The sequence below is a fragment of the Periplaneta americana genome, chromosome 7, assembly GCF_040183065.1.
Source record: "Periplaneta americana isolate PAMFEO1 chromosome 7, P.americana_PAMFEO1_priV1, whole genome shotgun sequence".
Classification (NCBI taxonomy): Eukaryota; Metazoa; Arthropoda; class Insecta; order Blattodea; family Blattidae; genus Periplaneta; species Periplaneta americana.
In genome coordinates, this window is record NC_091123.1 from 111,600,390 (window position 1) to 111,620,813 (window position 20,424).

Here is a 20,424-nt window from a genome sequence, read left to right on the forward strand (position 1 = left end):
GTGCACTCGTTATGAGTGACTAGTTGGCCGGGATCTGACGGAATAAGCGCCATCTTAAATCACGAAGTGATTTACGCATATCATATATATTGAATAATTACAGGGAGCTTCACCTGAAAGACTAGATTTGTATCATATATATTGTTTTAATGTACCAAAGTACATATGATATTTCCATGCAGATAATCTGCGTCATCATACGATGTAAGAGTAATGGAACGGAGAAAAATTTTCTCTGGCGCCAGGATTTGAACCCGGGTTTTCAGCTCCTCTGGTTCAGTTTACATAGATATAATATAGCGTAGCTTCAAGACGTGAATCACCAAGCATAGAAGGAACTGCCCTCTAGGTCACATGGATAAGTCAGCCATAGCCAAGCATGCATTTAAAAAGGGGGATCACAACAGCTTCGAGGACACTGACATCCTAAGCGGTACGCCACACTTCTATGCTAGGTTACATCAGGAGGCTATTGAAATATACAAACACAAAAGCAACTTTAATCGTAAGGAACAAGACTCAAGGTCAACAAAGCATGGTACCCGGCCTTGAGAAGCACACACACCAAATTCTTCCTTTGACAATTGAACACTACGATAACCAATCAGAACATTAAACCATCAGCGCGGACTGCGGCGACGACAAGCCACAACCCTCCTACACCTTAAATATTGACATGCTAGCAGTCCCAGTACCAGTCGCCCTTCGTACACATAGTAGATCTCTCTGCTCCCGTGTACCACACCACTGAAGAAGTCCATCGGAGTAGTAGATGAAATGTTTGGTTGTTTTACCAACAGACCACAGCTTTCTAGCCCAGATAATACCAATCCAATGACGCTGGCTGTGAAAGCCTACATTCTAAGAGTTGTACTTAATTTGTTTAATTATTATAACTTTTATGTATAATAATTCACATTAATACTTTTGTTATGTCAGAGTGTGTAACTAAATTATTATTATTATTATTGTTGTTAACTAATGCTTAGTTCTTGACAGTAAAGCCATTAACTCTCTGTAACTAAATAATTGTTAATTACAGGAAGTGAATGAAAGAAAACTTAAACTCAGTTTAAATTGCAGGCATGTCCTTGATGATGGCACAGATGAGTACAAGATAATAATGTTAAACAAGCGTTACTTGAGCTTTCGAGTGATCAAAATGAACCGTGAATGTGTGAGAGGATTGTGGGCTGGCCAGCAGCAGGAATTGGTCTATCTACGCAACAGGAACCCAGAACGTGGTTCCATTCAGAATGCCAAGCAGGTAATGAAAAAGTATCCCAAAGTATAGGATTTATGTTTTCAGTTATAAAATTTATACTACATGGGTCTTTCTGCCCAAATTCCAGAAAATCTCATATTGCAACAAACATGCAGCCTTAGCTGTAGATCTTTCTGTTTGTGATGGTTTCTAATTGAAGGAAGCAAGGATTTAAAATTAATCCTGTGAGACTCGTGGTGAACAGGTTGACTGTGGAATTTTCTAGTTAAAAAAGATTGCTAAGTAAAGGACTATCAATTACCAAGCAAACTAAATCGTGTTTCCATAGATTTGTTGAGATTTAATATACTGTATATACCCGCATAATGGACACACCCCAATTTTTCGCGTTAAAATTAAAAAAAAAAAAGAAATTCCCCACTTAATAGAGAAAGTCGTAAGATTGGATGCACTGCTTAGTATGTTTAAATTCAAGTTTTTATACAACAATTCATGGTATCATTGCAATCGTGATAGATTCTTTTTCTACACATGCAAAATATAGGTACTCTCCAATTAATAACATAGTATTTTTAGGACATCTGCAGTAATCAGTTGTGTTGATAAAATTGTCTTTCGACAATGGATAAGAAAATACCGCAATATTCAAGTTATACAGCGAGTTTTAAGCTGAAAGTTGTCAAGCTGGCACACCTTTAATACATGCTTTTTTTTTTTTTTCACTAAAATTCTTTTAGTTTTTTTTTATGAAAATTTAAAAAAGAAACTCGTCTATTACGTGGGTAAATACGGTATATAGCTAGTAGTAGTAATCTAATGCCCAAATGCTTCGATATATTCAATTTGTTTCTTGCTTCCCAATAATGTTACTTGAGCTGTAAAGCACCTTGACATTTCCCCCGTTAAAGTAAGTACAGTACATATCCCTTTCAGTTCTTCGGTAAAAAATCTTGGCATTCACATGGATAATAATCTCAACTGGGACATGCAAATCACAGAAACCTGCAGAAAAGTATATTCTATTATCCATGTGCTAAAAAGGATAAATGTTCATCTTTCCTCTTGCTTAAAAAAAGTCCCTTGTGCAGATGCTTGTATTTCCCTATTTTGACTATGCTGACATTTTACTGACAGACCTTTCCAGCGACAACTAAACGAAACTTCAACGTGCTCATAATTTGTTGTACGTTTTGTAAGCAATGTTCGTAAATATGATCATATTACTCCATCCTTGGAAACAATAGGTTGGCTTAAACTAGATAAGAAAATAAATTTACATTCACTTCTCCTTCTCTTCAAAATCTTGAACTCTTCTATTCCTTCGTACCTGTCTTCTCACTTCACTTACCTTTCTTCCTACCACAATCTGAACACACACTCTCGCCATGAAACAATACTAACAATACCATCCCATCGCACCTCCTCATACTCATCCTCTTTCTCAATAGCCCTGCCAAGACTCTGGAATTTGTTACCTGCTAGTGTCAGGGACTGTCGAAATAAAACTCAATTCAAACGCAAACTTACTAGGCACTTGGTCAGTAATTGAGACTCGTTCAGACATTATTTCTTGTAAATAGTTCTCTTAATATATCACAAAATATTTCAATATCCGGTAATTTCATCACTATAGAACAGTGATCGCCAAAAGCTGTGTCGCGACACATGCCCCTGGCTCCACTCAAGCGTAACCATGGCATTATACCCCCACCCTCTGTTTACAGCCTTCACTTCGATATAAGACAAGACATTTATCAGCAGCTGACGTACACATGTAATGTTACAAGCGTGTAGGATAATATGTTTCGATGTCTTTTCCAAAACAGATAATAAGTAAAAACTTAATTTTAAGGAGCATGGGAGGAAAAATGTTTATTTTGTGCAGATGGCAAAAATATGAGATACTTAATTTGTTGTAAAATTTTAAATGAAATATAAAAGAACAATTTAGGTTGTCATTATTTTTCTTGTTATGAGGACTACCACACCCTTGCCTGTAACTTGAATATTTCATTAATAAACGAACAATAAAAAGTATCGGCTTCTATGTCTTAATCGGGGTAAAATACTTCGACTTTTTTTTTTTTTTTCGACTTTTGTAGTGTACTTTGAGTATTTTATTAATAAATAAACAATAAAAAGTATCGGCTTCTATGTCTTAATCGGAGTAAAATGCTTCGACTTTTTTTTTTTTTTTTAAGTATGTAGTGTAATTTACAAGTTCGTGACCAGCCTGGTGCGTTTTCCTAATTTCTAATATCTGCTGACGTAAAGTACACGTTCTTTCTATGGTAAATAAGAAAATTAATTTATTTTATTTTATTAATAATACAAAAATAATGACTAGGAGGATAAAAAATTAACATGGAAAAAATTGTGTATAGTTAATAAGTAGAAGAATATTATATTGCTTTCATTTTTTGGTCACAGTCCGTCTCTGCACTGTTATTCACTGCATTACCTGAGGAGACACCCATTCCATCCCTCTCCCTGCGATAGTGGTGTGCGGGTTGCATTTCTATTACGTCACAATTTCGTGGTGTTTGGCAATCACTGCTATAGAATTTTGTAATTCAGTAAATACAAAAATATTCTTTGTTCTTAACTTCTATGATAAAATGTCTAGCTTTCATTAATTAGGTAATCTTGTCGTACTTTAATTTTTATTGTAATTTTAATTGTAAATTTAATATTAATTTTAATTTTATTCTTCATATTATAGTTGTAATCCCCTGGTAGAGGGGCAGAGAAGGCCTGACGGCCTTATCTCTACCAGGTTAAATAAATAAATACTACTACTACTACTAATGTTAAAATTATATTGAGCTTATGTGTTGTTTATTTTGCACCACCTAAAGACACGTGTAGATTAAAGAATTCTATGGATGTGAACAATTTTGCCATAGATTTATTAGAGTTAAGTAGGAACAGGAAAGACAATGAAAAGATCCCCAAGGCCTCGAGTACTCTAATACCGTCAGGGTTAGAAGAAAACAAGAGTTTAGCCAAGAGAGGCTAAATAGGAAAGTTGAAAGAGGGAACTGATATAGGAAGGAGAAGAAATACTAGTTCGGTCAAGTACCTCACCATGCTGACCAATGCGTTTGGTGAGTGACCCTTCTCTATTCATTCATCATGACTACTAACAGCTGCACCACATGACGGAAGGGCTAGAACTCTATGCTTTTGTCCAGGTTGGTGCCCACAATTGATCATTTTGATGAGGGAATTGTGGGGTCTTCCCATGTTAAATAATAAAAGCCATTTCGCAGCCAGATTTAATATATTGTTCGTGTTTTTATTAAGATCTCAAATAGCAACTGTTAATGAATTTATGTCGGAACCTCCTCTCAAACTACGCACATTGTTAAATTTTCACAGCAGATAGACAAATACGAAAAATTAGTTTTCCATAATAACTGTTACGCCATTCGTCCACGAGTTGTTGCTTCATAGATTCGTTAGTGCAGTGTCATTCTTATTTCTTGTAACTACGAAACTTCTACGCACTTGATTTCATTCTCGAAACATGCAGCAATCGTCTTTTATCTAGTGATAAGATGTCGAGCAATGAAGAAGGTCTGGTCTTGTATACTTATTGCCACATTTGGAATTGCAGTTGAAGAAAGATCTGGACTCATCCATACTTAGGGAAAAATATTAATTTTAGATGATGAAGGATCGATGGAGTGGAAAAAAAGTCTCTCTAGCACTGGGATTCGAACCCGGGTTTTCAGCTCTACGTGCTGACGCTCTATCCACTAAGCCATACGAGATTCCAATTCCGATGCTGAATTGAATCCTCTCAGTTTAAGCTCCACCTCTTAGTTTCCCTTTAATGGCCAAGCCTCATGCACTGTGTCACAGATGTGTTACAATGGCACAATGTCCAACACACTAATGTGCAGAGGTGCACTCATTACAAGTGACTAAGTGGCCGGGATCTGGCGGAATGAGCACCGTCTTAAATCACTAAGTGATTATATACGCATATCATTATTGCATTGTACCGAAGTATATGTGATATTTCCGTGCAGGAATTCTGCATTATCATATGATGAAGGATCGGTGAGTGAAAATTCTCTCTGACACTGGGATTCGAACCCAGGTCTTCAGCTCTATGTGCTGATGCTCTATCCACTAAGCCACACGGGATTCAAATTCCGATGCCGGATTGAATCCATGAGGGTTGGTCACTAAAGGGAAACTAAGAGGTGGAGCTTAAACTGAGAGGTACATCGCAATAATATTAATTTTAAACTTTTGTAACAGTTAAGGAACTATCTGAGGATAATGATAAATGTAAATCATTATACAGAATGAGAAAAGGTACTTATCTGCAATTGATGCAAATCCTAGAGCCTATCATATAAAGGCTACAAAATGTCCTTAGTTCCAGGAAGTACTAAACACACACACCTCATACTGCCTATTGTAAATATCAGTGAACAAAAGGCAACCCTTCTCTCACAACTACTTTCTATTTTAAAAATCACTGAGAAAGGTGAACTGCCTATGGGCAGTGGATTGGGACAAGGACGTTACAATTTGTCTCGAACTATATGCGGGAATGTTTTACCTCCAAAGAAAGAATTTAGTCTTCAGTTCAAGATCTATCTGTAACAGTAATCCTAGCATAATCTGGTACCTATCATACAATAGCCACCGGGTATTTACCCATTTGCAGTGTGAATAAATACATACATACATGATTGTAGAGAAAGTGATATCTTTCCACATATTGGAACAGAAAGCTAAGATTCCAACATTTACCCTTCTTGATTACTCCATAAAAACAAATGAAACACGCATACTGCCATGGTCTAAGGAAATAAAACCTAGTTGGTCATGTGTATGTATAGGCATGCAGCCTTGTATTCGAATACTCACTTGATAACATTAATCGCTGCATAAAACTTCAAGCAAGCAATGTCGTATCAAAGACGAATCTATAAAGCGACACCTCGTGGACAAATGGCATAAGGTTGCGAAATTCACTCTTTTTGTTGGCTATTTAACTGATTCAACACATACAGGTTATAAGCACAGACTGTTAGTCATTTAAAAAAAGCTTGCATGAAAGATTATCGAAAAATTGAATAGCTCCCAGTCTTGAGTAGTTATCATTCAGTTGGCAAATCATGCCTGAAGTTATCTCGCATGTCATGTGAGAAAAGTAAGCATTTAGACAGAATGGTGACTCAACTATTTTCTCCAAGTAAGCACTGTTGTTTCTCAGTACAACATTCCAAGTATGTTGTCACATCTTTACAGTTAGTAAGTTATGGACAGCTAATATTTATATCTGTTGACACACAATTAGCCGAATGGCTAGAGTGTTCTCTCTCCACACTTTTTCTTTCTTTCTTTCTTTTTTTTTTTTTTCTTTTTCTTTTTTTTTTCGGTATTTTTATGGGACAGGTTTTAAGAATCCCTCTTGATAAAAAAAAAAGTAGTTACGCTGACTATTCATCTATGTATTGCAGTTTCTCCTAAACTACATATTGGATTTCGTTCCCAGTCATTTTTCCTTTAGTTAGGGGTTTTCCACAAAAATGTTTTCTCCTTATACCATTTTTCCCTCAACTTATTCCCTAATACTTTCTTTCCTTAGCAATTTTTTTTCCCCAAAACTCTCTTTCCCTTATATCATTTATCCCCTCAAGTAATTTATACAGTTTTATAACAGTTACATTTCTTTCCATGGAAACAGTTGTAAGAAGTTATAACTTTTCAAGTGAAATATCCACTGCCTTCTGGATTGCATGTTATGGCTGCTTACACTGCCTGCTCAATCAACACTTATGTGCGAGTAATGAAAAAAGCTATTTTGACGCCAGGTGGTAGGTAGTGCCCACCGCTATTAACATCAGTATATGCAAAGTACTCTAAAATAACTATTATTACGACGTCCTTAAGTATCAGAAGAGACTAAGGCTTAGGAAAACGATTGCCTAGGGTGTCCGGATCCTTCCACATGGCTTAATATGTAATATTAATACTGACTTAAAACTTTATTATTTTCTAAGTCATAGTACATCCAAATGGTTCTGCATCACATAGCTTAAATACAAATACAAATATGCTTGCTTTAGAGTTTACTAAAATCAATTAACATAATAAAAATGATGTCTGAAACTGATATAAAAAATTTCAACAAGTTTAAACATATTTACGAAGAAATATATGCTTCCTGTAACCTAGTTGCTATTACTATAATAATTGTTGATAATAATATAATTATGGTAATGGAATATCGTGTTAATATAATTATTTTTCTTGTTTATACAAACTTTTTGATTGGAAGTCCTAAGAGATTATTGAAAATCATGGTTCGAATTAACGACAGTATGTGGTAACTTCATGCTTGTAAATTAGCAGTTTCTTCAAATCCATGGAAATGTTATACAGACACTAGGCCTACTGTTTTATTAAGTTCAATATTGCCAGAAAATAACCACCATATATAAAAAAGCTCATTCAAAATGTGATAAATTATGTTCTCATTAACCCCCCCCCCCCCCCCCCCGAAAAGAAATACTGAGTAAAATACTGCAAACAGATAATTTACCCCATACTTTTGGGGAAAAAAAAAAAAAAAATAGAAGAAACTTACAATTTGTAAATATATTATAATTAATATTGTTATATTTAGGAAACCAAATTTTATATGAGTAGCTTAATATCAAAGATGGACATCTGACCTCAATCGAAATTTAGATAGCTGTGGTTTTTTATACAATTTTTCATGCTCTTTCCAGTTATAGTGAAACCATATGCAAACTCCAACACTACATTTATAAAATAAATTGTGTTAAATATTACAACGAACACTGTGAATTAAAAAATTGCCTCTAAATCAAAACTATGGAGATGACAGATGTCCGTCTTTGATATTAAACTACTCATATCTCCTACAAAATATCTTGTTTAGAAAAAAACATTAAATGAAACGTATTTTAACTCGAGTATTTCTTATTTCCAATATATTTTAAAGAAAAAAAATCATATAATTAATAAACAATTACTTACATACACTGCAATTACTTCTAAGATTTCAAATTAAAAATTATAATTCACTCTGCATACTTAGCACAGCTAAACCAATGGCAGTTACTTGCTGCGCTCTAGCGTCGAAACTGGACAACAGTGCTCCATGAGAAACTCAATGCTAAAGAAAGAGGAATGATCAGGCAGTTACGCAGCCATAAGATGCGATTCAGCAAGCAGGGGAATATCAAATACTCTTATAATTATGAAGTAGAATGCCTAACATTCGTCAAATTATAACTCCATCTTGGGATGGAAAAAAAACTACTTTACAATGGGCATGTATATCACAGGAGAGATTCTAGAGGGGAGAAGGAGTATTGGACATGTTACTAAAAACCAGAAAGCAGAACAACTGCCATAACCATAGGCTCTGGGAATTAAATTATTATAGTTAAAGAGGGAAATCATGCTCATGTACCTGATAAGGAGAAAGTTCAGGCAGAACTTACTATCGTTCAAAGAGAACAGCTAAGGAACCTCCCGAGGTAACCCCATCACAATTGATTCAAACAGAATTACAGAGAGTTGCATCTGGAGTTTTATGTCATTTACCAGGAAGAGAAAACTTGGAAAGGACTTAAGCAGGACTTAGGAGAGACCAATTACCTGAACGAAAAGCATTGAGTGATTTAAGGGAATTACCTGAAAGATATAAGAAAACTTTGAAAGAAGATAATTTTTTTTATATACATGATTGCTATGAAGATGAAGATTTTGAAACTGACGACGAGTGAGTTTTGGTGTTTGGAACAAGAAGAAATGTGGAGCTTCTACTGAAATCAGGGACTTGGTATGTTGATGGTACCTTTAAAACCGCCTAAACATATTTACATAAATTTTCACTATTTTAGGAGTGGTATCCACAAGTAATGAGGACCTTAAAATTTCTTTCCCGTTTATTTACTCTCTTTTGTCGTCAAAAAACCAAATTGCATTTTTAAGAGTTTTCCAAGTAGTGAGTCGTGCAGCTGAATGATTTGGAATGTAGTTTACCTCCCAGCCAGAGTTATCTCCGACTTTGAGGTTGTCATGATAAACTCCTCAATTACAGCTTTCTTAATACAGTGAAACCTGTTCAAATCGGAACCTGAATAATCCGGAATCCTGTCTATTTTGGAACAATTTATTGGTCCCGGCGAAATTTGTATGTATTATGTGTAATTTTTCCTGAATAAAACGGAAACTGTCTGCTACTGTTCAAAACGGAAATAATATTTTGGACACACACTATATTTTGTAACTATTTTGAAACAGCGTGCAATTTCAAGAAATATACGAAATATGTGGGTCACTAAGATAAAAACAAGTTTTCTTTGCAAAATTCTAGAGGGTATGAGGGTGTGTTGGCCTGTCGGTCATAAATTTTATTACCCTGTTGACTAGGCAGACGAGTCCCTTCAAAGATTTTTAGTGCTTCACACCCGTATACTGTCGTAGCTAAACAGAGCGCAAGTGTAGTGATTTCCAGGTAAAAAAAAGTTGCATAAAATGTGACATTAACATTAAGTGGTGAAGTAAAAGTTATCGAGTTAAAGGAAAATGAGAAACAAAGTCTATGTGAAATAATATTGAAGTACAGTTGTGGAAAACTCAGGTGTGACACTTTAAAAAATAAAGATCATAATGAGTGAGTGGCGTGCGGCCAATATTGGTTACACGAAAGGAACCAGAAAGCAACTGTTTATGTGAAAATAAATGAACTCTTTGTGGAGTGGGTTCTTCATGACCTTTCAAAGAACAAGCCAATTTCTGGATCTATTCTGCAAAGCAAGCCATTGAACTGGGAAAGAAATTAAATAAACGAGAATTCAAGGCTTCTAATAGATGGCTCCTAGTCTAATTAATTAATAATGTGCAGTGATATGCAGTACAGTATTAGAGTATAGTGTTAGATATTAAATAGAATGAGATTAGTAAATTTTATTAATGTTTAATGACTAATGAGTGAGTTACGATAATATTTATACAGAAAATGAGATTTTAATCAAAATGATTCACCAACGTAATAAGCGACTGAAAGCTGATTTAATGTGATGAGTGTTAAATGGAATATTTTGTACTTCTTGCAGTTTGCGGCATGCCATTTTGTTTTTCACGTATATGAATGACAAAATATTCCATTTTAATGGCACACCTGAATAATACGGAAACCTGTCCACAACGGAAAAAAAATTAGGACCATGTCACTTCCATCTTGAACAGGTTTCACTGTACCAACATCTCGTGCTGCTTTTTCCATTTGTGCCAGTCAGTGAAGGACTACAAGGAATGCATTCAATATTAGCTCTTGCCTTCAAACCAACTGAAGATGTTTTAGATTCTTCTGAAAAATTGTTTGAGGAAGACAGAATTTTAGAATATTTAAGGATGCTGGGCCATCATTTCACACTATCAATCAATCAATCAGTCAATCTTCTTAATGTATCCAGCTGTTTGTTGACAACATAAAGTCCACTATAGTCCACTGTAGTCTATTCAGTTGTTGTTTTTCACGAGAAATGAGGGGTATTTTGATCGGTATTCATTATAGATGCCTGTTGCTAGTAGCCAGAGGTGGGGTGTAGTCAATATATACTGCAGGGCTGTGTCTTCTGCAACTGGTACTGATGATTTTAATTTACTTCTTTTGTGGTTTATGGATGGACAGTATAGAAGAATGTGTTCCAGATCATCATTTCACACTATAAAAAATGTTAAACTTTTTATACAGAGTCCGGCATTTGGTTCTGATGAGTTTCAACATGCTGTTGTAAAGGGACTATAAGGTTTAAAAATGTAAAAAAATAACACAGTATGTAGCTTGAATGTCACAATTTATTGGAATGTCTTCATTTTTTGAAAATTACACATTTCAAGTGATCCCCTTGGTATCTTATGACCTGTTGTAATCTTACACGAAAATTGTTTATGACACTTTATCTCCAAACCGAGAAATTATGCATCCTGGGAAGAAATTTCTCAACAATTGCAGTGTGTCACTGGCAGTATGGACTGTAGCCCCATCTTGTTGAAACCACATGTCATCTCTATTTAGTGCACCTCTAAATGTCTGTAACATCTGTCGATACTTCACTGTAACAGCTCTCTCATTTCTGTCTTCGAAAAAATAGGGACCAATTATGACTGCAGCAGAAACAGCACACTATAAGGTCGCATTTTCACAATGTAATGGCCGTTCATGCAGTGCCATAGGATTTGTCTGACTCCAATATCGGAAATTTTGCTTGTTGACAAAAGCCATTTAAGTGAAAATGTGCCTCGTCTGACATAAATTATTCAACACATTATCATTTTCTTGAAGAATGGCACCAAATTCCATTGCAAAATGAAGTCGAAAGGCCCACTATTGTGTTCCTCGAAGGAATCCTACCATGTCTCTGAACATTGAACTCATGGCGAAATCGATGTTGTGTTTGAACAACGGACTTACTTTCAATATATATAGTGAGGATCACGTAAGTTCAGTTCCCAAACAGCAAATATTTCCGCCTTGTCAGTGTTGCCAACTGTTACCAGATATCACCACATGTAGTAAAATCACGATCCTATGTACTGAATGACTTCTTTACTCACCGTACTTTACCTTAATGTTGGAAGGTTATTCTAAATAGTTTCAATAATAATGAGAATAAAGGCTGGTTCACAATAAACCTGAAACGAAAACGACAACAGGAACGACAACGGAAATATTGTTAAAATAAATGTATTTAAATGTGAGCATTCAGAATTAACTATTGTGAACGCTCACATTTAAATATATTTATTTTAACATTATTTCCGTTCTCGTTCTCGTTGTCGTTACCGTTCCCGGTTTATTGTGAACCAGCCTTAATAATAATGAGAAATGTATTGCTATGTTCTATTCTTTTATTCCTTTACATTATTATTGGTATTAGCATTAATAGGTTACTAGACGTAAATATACAACAAAGTATAGTATATAATATTCAAGAATCAAATCTGTTCCAAGACCAATTAAATTATTGTCACTTCACTTCAAAGATTCCAGCGTACATATACTGTACTTCCTAAAGGTAGATAAATTAATAACCAATTGACTTTCGGTTGGAATTCGAATGAACTTCTGATTATCTTTTGAAATTAGTAAGGAAATGGATAATACAACTAGGCTAAAACTGAAATAATAATAAATCAACTTACAAAAATAATTTTGGTCCTTAAAAGCCATAAGTAATTTCACTTCTAGATACCTTTTTAAAGATTTCATTTGTTTGTAAATTGCTTAATAATGTTACACTTACACTTATTATTTCTGCAACTCCACGTCTGTCATTGAAAAAATGTATGATACATAACTGTGAAGTCTCTTTTTGGCTCTTGTGTCCTAAATTTAAATAAGAAAAAACAAATGATTCAAGAAATGTGAGCTGGTGAAAATTAAATAATTAATAAAATAATTGCTACCAAAACAGTATTTTATTAATTGTGTACAAAAGATGGATTACACAGAACAGATGGCCAGAAATCATAGATTTATACACAACATACAGCATGAAACGATCATAAAAAAATGCTTTTTGTACACAATAACATCTTTCAAACGAAGTGAAATAGCAAATAAGTTCAATAAATATTATGCTAATAAGTAATAACTATAATTAATAATTATCTACAAGCTGTAAACGGGAATAAAATAGTATATTGTTGAAATTATGGGGTTATGGTTTATTTATAATTTTAATTACTTTTTCTACATTTAATTATATTTTAATTTCTATTAGATTAGTTGGTGGTGTGGTTGTTAGTTTTATCTGTGTACGTCAGACTATTAAGGAAAAACTGAAAGAAATATTAAATCTACAATCTACTTTATATAACAATATTTAATCAAGAACTGAATATTACTATTAATTTATAAAACCCAAAACATCTCCAAGTCCAGACAATACACATGCTGATTTTCTTAAACATGTTGGCAAACAAGCAAACTCACTACTTTTATCTTGTAATCTCATCTAAAATACAATATCTGTCTGGAGAAAATCTATCATAACATCAATTTTGAAAAGCAATTATTCAACTAATACCTTTTCAAGTTATCGACAGATACCACTTACTAGTATGATAGCCAAAATTATGGAAGAGATGATTTCATAGATTGAATTGGTTCCTGGAATCTAGTAACTAACTTTCATCTTATTGAGTTGACTTTAGAGAATTGCATTCAACAAATGGACAGATTTTAAATTTTAGTCAAGATATTAAAGATATTTTAAACAGAAAACAAAACACCTTAACAATTTTAATTTATTTTCAAGGATCATATGGCTCTTTAGATATAAATCACTTAAGAAATTGCAAACTTAGGGTGTCCATGATAAAGTGTTGCACTGGGTCAGTGACTTGATTATTTGATTCATTGTCACAAATATGTAAATACAGACAGATTCATCTGGGCTTCCCACATTGTTGTTTTCAGGAATACATTTTCAAATATTAATGTCGATGGTCTAACTAAAGAAATAGATCTTATGATAATCTCATCATTTGCAGATAATATTGTAAATTTTATTAGTAACACCAATGTAATTTATTTGTCACAACAGTAATTCCCTTCTACAATTCGCCTTAAACGCTCTCGTCAACAATTGGATTTTCACTTAACACAGTATTCGTTATAGCACTCCACCGACGACAATGACAATTTACTTGGACTAGTACGAACAACAATGAACTGTTAATCTTAACTAATATTTACAAAGCACTATTTACAAATCAGAACTATCAGTTCTCAGTTCACAGTTCTTCTATCTCAGTCACTCGAGTTCACAGTATCTCGAACCACAGACCTTCAGAGACAGTTCACTGTACTCGAACTCGGGTCCCTCCTACTGCGGTCCACTGCACTCGAACTCAGGTCCCTCCAACTGCGGTCCACTGCACTCGAACTCAGGCCTTCGGATGCTGACGCAGATGCGGACGCACACTCGAGTCGAACTCCGGCTGGCTTGCTTGCTCTGGCTTTCTCACTGACTGAATAACTGAAAACTCTGAAACTGCCGTCGTTCCTTCGCGACCGTAATTTATAACCACAGTGACGTAACATCGAAGGTTCCACGCGTCTCTAGAGATGGCATTCCAGAGAAATCCAGAGCCCTCTCCTCTCTACCAGCACCAGATGCGCGCGCAAACTCGTCGCGTTACGTAATACACCCTCTCTCTTCTCTCCACCGCGCGACGTCACTCAATGTTCCGTGGAGCCTGTGCGATCTGCTTTCTTGCGGGACGCTGGTCGTGAGTTCGAATCTCACGTCGCTGTCACAATATGGTTGTCTAGAACAAAAAATCACAGTCCACAAATATTAATAAACTGAGCCAAAATCCCATCAGACTTTTTGACTCTACTTGGAGAACTCAAACTTGCTCAATTAAGGGAAACTTTACTAATAAAACACAATCCCAAGTTATTTGAAAATAAATAGTATATAAGTTAACTTTAACAGATGATGTTAAGAAATGTGATACTTCTCCAGACATTTTAAAAATCATTAGAAACGATAAATGATCTGGTCAGTGAGTGACTACATACAGTATTTTTTATAGATGGATCCTGTTTACCAAGCCATAGATGTAGTGGTGTTGTAGTACAATACCAGTATATTCCCTTTTACAGGGAATTATATTCAAACACTTGTTTGCCCCATTTTAACCGAGACAACGCTTTTTAGTTTTTTAAACATTCTGGTTATTGTATTGTGTTTATGTTTAGTGAAAGATTTTAGATAATGGCGCAAATAGCCATAGTAGCTGACGCGCTCTTTTTAAACGCCACCAACTAACTAACTTCAAACACTGACTAATTTTGATAGTGAAAATTTAGATACACTTTTAAGCTTACAAAATCTCCAGTATCAACTTCATAAATCTGAGAAGGCTGTCATACTATCAGATTCAAAATCAGATATTCTCGCTGCAGTATTGGACGTAACAGCATGAAATCTCAATATTTTACAGTGTTTTAATATTTTAAGCAAAATGGTCGAATTACATCGACGACTGGTACTTCCGTGGATCCATGAACTTTATGGAGTGGGAGGTAATGAGGTAGCTGAAAGGTAGCAAAATTACTGTAAGGTTATCTATACCTGCATCTTACCACACTGTTAAAAGAATAACAAGATCAGAACATGACAATGTGGTAACAAAAATCGGAATGATTCTAAAGCAAATGAAAAAATTGCAATAGGCCATCCGGCATCCGCTCCACGATGGAGGAAAATCCTCAGAAGAAACCAACTAATCAGACCAAATGGGGGATCCAAACTACCCTCGAGTGCAGCTCTGAATTTGCAGGCCAATGAGTCTACCGATTAAGCTACATTGGTGGCTCTACTAAAAATATGAAGTACATGGCACTCAGATTATTAAATTGACAAAACTACACAATTATTCATCAGTTAAGCTATAAAATATAATACATAGCAAGCAAGTTAATTCAATTTAAAAGTATAAACAATTCAATCAGTTGAAATATACAGAAATTGATAATAAATATCATGCAAATTACTTCACATTACAAGCATAAACAATTCATCACTTGTGGTATACAGCCTACTATTTAATTTACAGCACATACAATTCATCAGTTAAGCTATAGGCCTACAGTCTACTATTCAATTTACAGCATATATAATTCATCAATTAAGCGAAACAAAAATATAGTACAATACATAGTAAAAATAATGCACCTAATTTAATAACTGAACTTCTATGAAAATCTACAGTGGCAGTACTCATATTATCATAGGCCATGATTGTCTCAAATATTTACAAATAACTGATATTTCAGAATCTCCCCATGCCATTTCTGAAATCTCAATGAAGATGTGGATCATTGTCTTGACTGTTTAACTTTACACAGCTTTCAATCATCTGGTTAAATATTGGAGTGCAAGATAACAAATGACATCAACTGCTGAACACTTGGTATCAATCAACCAACAACTTCATTACATTAAAGGGGGAAAAAAAAAACTGAAAGAATTAATTGTATATAGACACAACACATAAGACAAGGCCGCTTCAGAACAGTAATTGGCAAGGCTCTGTTGTCTTAGGATTCTTATGTAGATTCAATTTCACCTGAAAGAAAAAAGTAGCATCTATAAGTATGCTTAATCATGAGAAATAAGAGAAACAGTTGCAATAGTAGTAGTAGTAGTAATGATAATAATAATAATAATGACTGTAAAGTATGGAAATTAATATTGCAATGTAATATCAAAAGGTGATTTCACACCATCAACTCTTATCATTTAGTACAACAAATCTATTATATTCAGTTGCAATCACCAGTAGCTGTTCTTTCCTACATTTTGTTGTTGGCTGATTTTTCACAAGTCTGCTATGATATGCAGCACTATCCATGACAATAATGCATTGCCCTAATGTTCTCAGGTCAACAACTGTGTTTGCACCCACTTCTCAACTACAGGGCTATTCATAGCACTATGGTAGTCCTGACTTTTCTTTCAGTTGCATGAAAAAATTAAATCAGCACCTGCAATAAAAATTATACCTGGGCATATAATTACGTCACATGAATTCACAGCATTTAAATAAAGAAAATAAAACATAACATAACATAACATAACATGACATGAGATCCTCTTTGGTGAAAGGCTTTCCCACGTTTTTATTTAGTCACCAATTTTTATATTTTTGTACCCTGATTTAAAAAATTACTCCTGCCAAATTTATGTAAAATATAAATCAATATAACTTACCGAGTATAAATCCACCTTTTGTTCCGGCATCTAATCTTCCACCCTCATTTGTTGGTCTACGAATAACACCATTCATGTCACTGGAAACTTCACCTGGTTTATTTCATGAATAAGTGGGTGATCCTACTTAAAAAAACAGAGAGAGAAAAGCAATTCACATTGACACTCTAAGAGACACAAAAATTTTAAAGACAGGAAAACTGTTCAAGAATTTTATAACTAACCTCTAGTTATAATATGAAACTATTAATTGCAAAACATGTTGTTCCCACCTGAATTCATTACTAGTAGCCTATATTAATTGCAATTTCATATTCCACATAAGTGTTAATCTATTTGTTAATAAAAAATTCAATCACTCAATGTCTCACAATACATTGAAATTTACCATTCATAAAAATCCAAGTCTCATCCAAGAATACTACGGGTTTAGGGTTCTCACGCTCCACATTTCTTATATATTCTCTTAAAAACGAATAACATCACTTTCTCGTACATGTGTATAAGGATCCCCTTTGCTCCATAGAAATTTCATCTCTTTCAAAATTTTTTTCACTGATGATAAGGATACTCTAAATAAATATGTTTCATAATCATCATTCATATGTTCCAGAACTTTTGCTGCTGTTAGTACTTCCCCTGTAACAATAAATGAAAATTATGCCATATTTTTATACATATGACTAATATCAGAATTACATTGCATAAATCAACACAATAATTCCTGTAACTTCCCTACCTTTATGTAACTTGTCATAAATAAATCTCGCAATTGTATCTTTTGTAAAATCATCAGCATCAGTCACTGGATGTTTACGTAGTCTATGTTTTCCTGGTGTCACAAGTGGGGTCCCCTTCTGTGAATTTATCACTTTCTTGGCTGTAGTAAAGCCAAGCTGTAATAACAAACAATAACATAACACTTCTAAAAATTGTTATATCATAAAATTCATGCATGATACCAACATTTACAGCTATATGAATAGAAAATGATCAACATGTTAGGTTGGGTCTACGATAGGTTTAAGTAGGCTAATATTTAGGTAATTCTCCAGAAAAGCTACATCAAAGAAGGCATAATTTTATTTTGTTTAATTGATTTCTGTGATATTTACATAGTGAGGAACACGTGGTTTTAGTGCACAGCCACAAATACTTTCAGCACAAAAATCCTTTGACACTTACCTGTATATTCTAATGCATTGTTGTAGTCCCTCCCTCAAACTTGTTACTAATTACCAATATAACATGTGAGAGGTCCAGGACGAAGAGAAATGGTTAGTTTCCCAGTGGTGCGTCCTCGTCCTCTCGAGTGTTATATCTTAACAAGTACTTTGGGTGGCGTAGCTTTTCTGAAGAAACACCATATTTAATATTACTTAGACCAGTCATGAATAAATTATTCAGCCAGAGTCAACGTTCCTATGCTTTATAGAGTATGTTATATAGTTATTATATAAAACTGAATTATTTTTAAGCACCGTAACAGGCCAACATTCATGTAATATTTGCTGCAATATCAAGTTAATAATTACAATATGACTTGTATTTTCTTCGGCCGATGTGGCATGTAAATTGTGATCTGAACGGTTAATTTAATACCAAAAGAGAAAACTGGAAATTTACTTTCGTGCTGTTTGATTATTTGTTCGTCTAATTTGTAAATGTATTTAAGCTATCACCTACTGCAGTATTACAGTATCTTAAATGTATTTAGTTTGGCAATATGAAAATCACTGACTTGATTAAACATCTAGGCCTAACAAAAAAATTTGTTTTGTTTGACCACAATCATGAAATTATTAGTGCAAACTCCTAAAACTGAATACCACTTTGAAATGTATGCTTAAGAATACTTACTCCTAATAATTTTCCTATTCTGGTTGTAATTGCTGTCTCCGTTAGCATAATTCATTATCTTCTTTCTTCAACTCATTATACATGTGAACTACAGATTTCTGAAGCGTACTCTGAATGCCACACATTTTCTTCCTTGGAGGAGTCACTGCCACACTATTTCATTTTTTTGACATTGTAATAAAAATCTAAACACGAAAGAAATTCATTAAAATTTGAAATAATATTTCTATCCATTACCCACGTGCATTATCACGCCCAAGTATATTATATTTATTCGTACTTATCTGACTATTCTTGAATTATAACCACAACGCAACATATAAAATAACTATTATGTATTAATATTAATACTAATATTAATTAATTATTAATAAGTTCGAATTTCACTATCTTCCAGTAACCGGCTGAGATAACTAGTACAATTTTAATTTCATGGAACTCCAGTACCGGCAAATATTGTCGATATTTGCCTCAGCTGCCAACATACCAGTTACAAAATCACTACCATTTATAGTATTTGTCAGTATCGAAATTCGAAACGAAGTTGGCAAAAGAAAATTCAACTTTCAAACTAGAAAATCACCATAATCCACTAGCATTTGTAGTAATGGGGGAAAAATGGTTAGGTTTCACCCTTAGGGTATCAAGTTACCTGGTCTTCCCTATATACTGATACCACAAAAATGCGTACTTTAACTAGCCAAGCATCCATGATTAACAAAATTGCATGTTTTGAAGTTCATGTTGTCTTGACAACATTTCATTTTCACTACTCTCAATTCATTTTACAGCTCTACCAAACTAATCAGAACCAACTGCCGGACCCTGTATCTGGTAATAAAGACTCTAACTGTGAACAAATCACCATTGTGATGTAAATTACAACTGGATAATGCTATTATTGAACAAGTTATGCAGATAAATTATTTGAGAGTCACAATATCAAGCTTTTAATTTTTGTAGAATATGAAGTAAGGGATCAAACGATTAAAGCATCAAGAGTGTCAGGGTATTTAAATGATTTCATATGGAAAAATAAATATCTAAAAACAAATAAAAAGATGAGTATAGAACACTATTGTAAGACCAATAATGACATATGCAGCAGAAACCAGAGTGGATACAGCAAAAACAAAGCAATTACTTGAAACAACGGAATTGAATATATTGAGAAGAATAATAGGAAAGACAAGAAGAGACAGTGTGAGAAGTAAGGAGATAAGAGAAGAATGTAATATACAAAGAATAGAAGAATGAATTATAAGGAGAAGAGAGGAATGGAAATCACATGTATCAAGAATGGGAGTTGATAGATTGGTAAGGAGAGGAGGACAAAAGGGTATACCTGAGGGAAGACGAGGCATTGGGAGACCAAGAAAAAGATGGCGAGATTCTATGTCTGGTTATTAACAAGCTTCAAACTCATACCAAAGAAGAAGAAATTTCAGTGAAAATAACGTACCCTGATTTTTATTGGGTTACAAGACAAGGAAAATATGTTTAGGGGAAAGAAAAACTGGGTAAAGTGGTTTTAGGAAG

General features: G+C 34.2%; 1 protein-coding gene and 1 long non-coding RNA gene across 13 annotated transcripts in view; one reads left to right on the forward strand and one right to left on the reverse strand.

Annotated features, from left to right (window-relative positions):
• The window catches only part of LOC138703364 (pecanex-like protein 1), a 255,059-nt gene that overhangs the window by 198,920 nt on the left and 35,715 nt on the right, over nt 1–20,424 (forward strand). For all 12 annotated transcript variants that reach the window (XR_011333137.1, XM_069831164.1, XM_069831168.1 and 9 more), the window contains one exon: nt 1,084–1,267. Coding sequence is in view for 11 of the 12 variants with exons in the window: in XM_069831164.1 (XP_069687265.1) it covers nt 1,084–1,267 (184 nt within the window). In the remaining variant the exon portion in view is untranslated. The remainder of the gene's footprint in view (nt 1–1,083; nt 1,268–20,424) is intronic.
• On the reverse strand, nt 16,154–18,498 carry LOC138703362 (uncharacterized). The gene is made up of 4 exons (XR_011333134.1): nt 17,414–18,498; nt 17,026–17,151; nt 16,592–16,799; nt 16,154–16,381 (listed from the first exon to the last, which is right to left on the reverse strand). It is a non-coding gene; the product is annotated as an uncharacterized lncRNA (long non-coding RNA).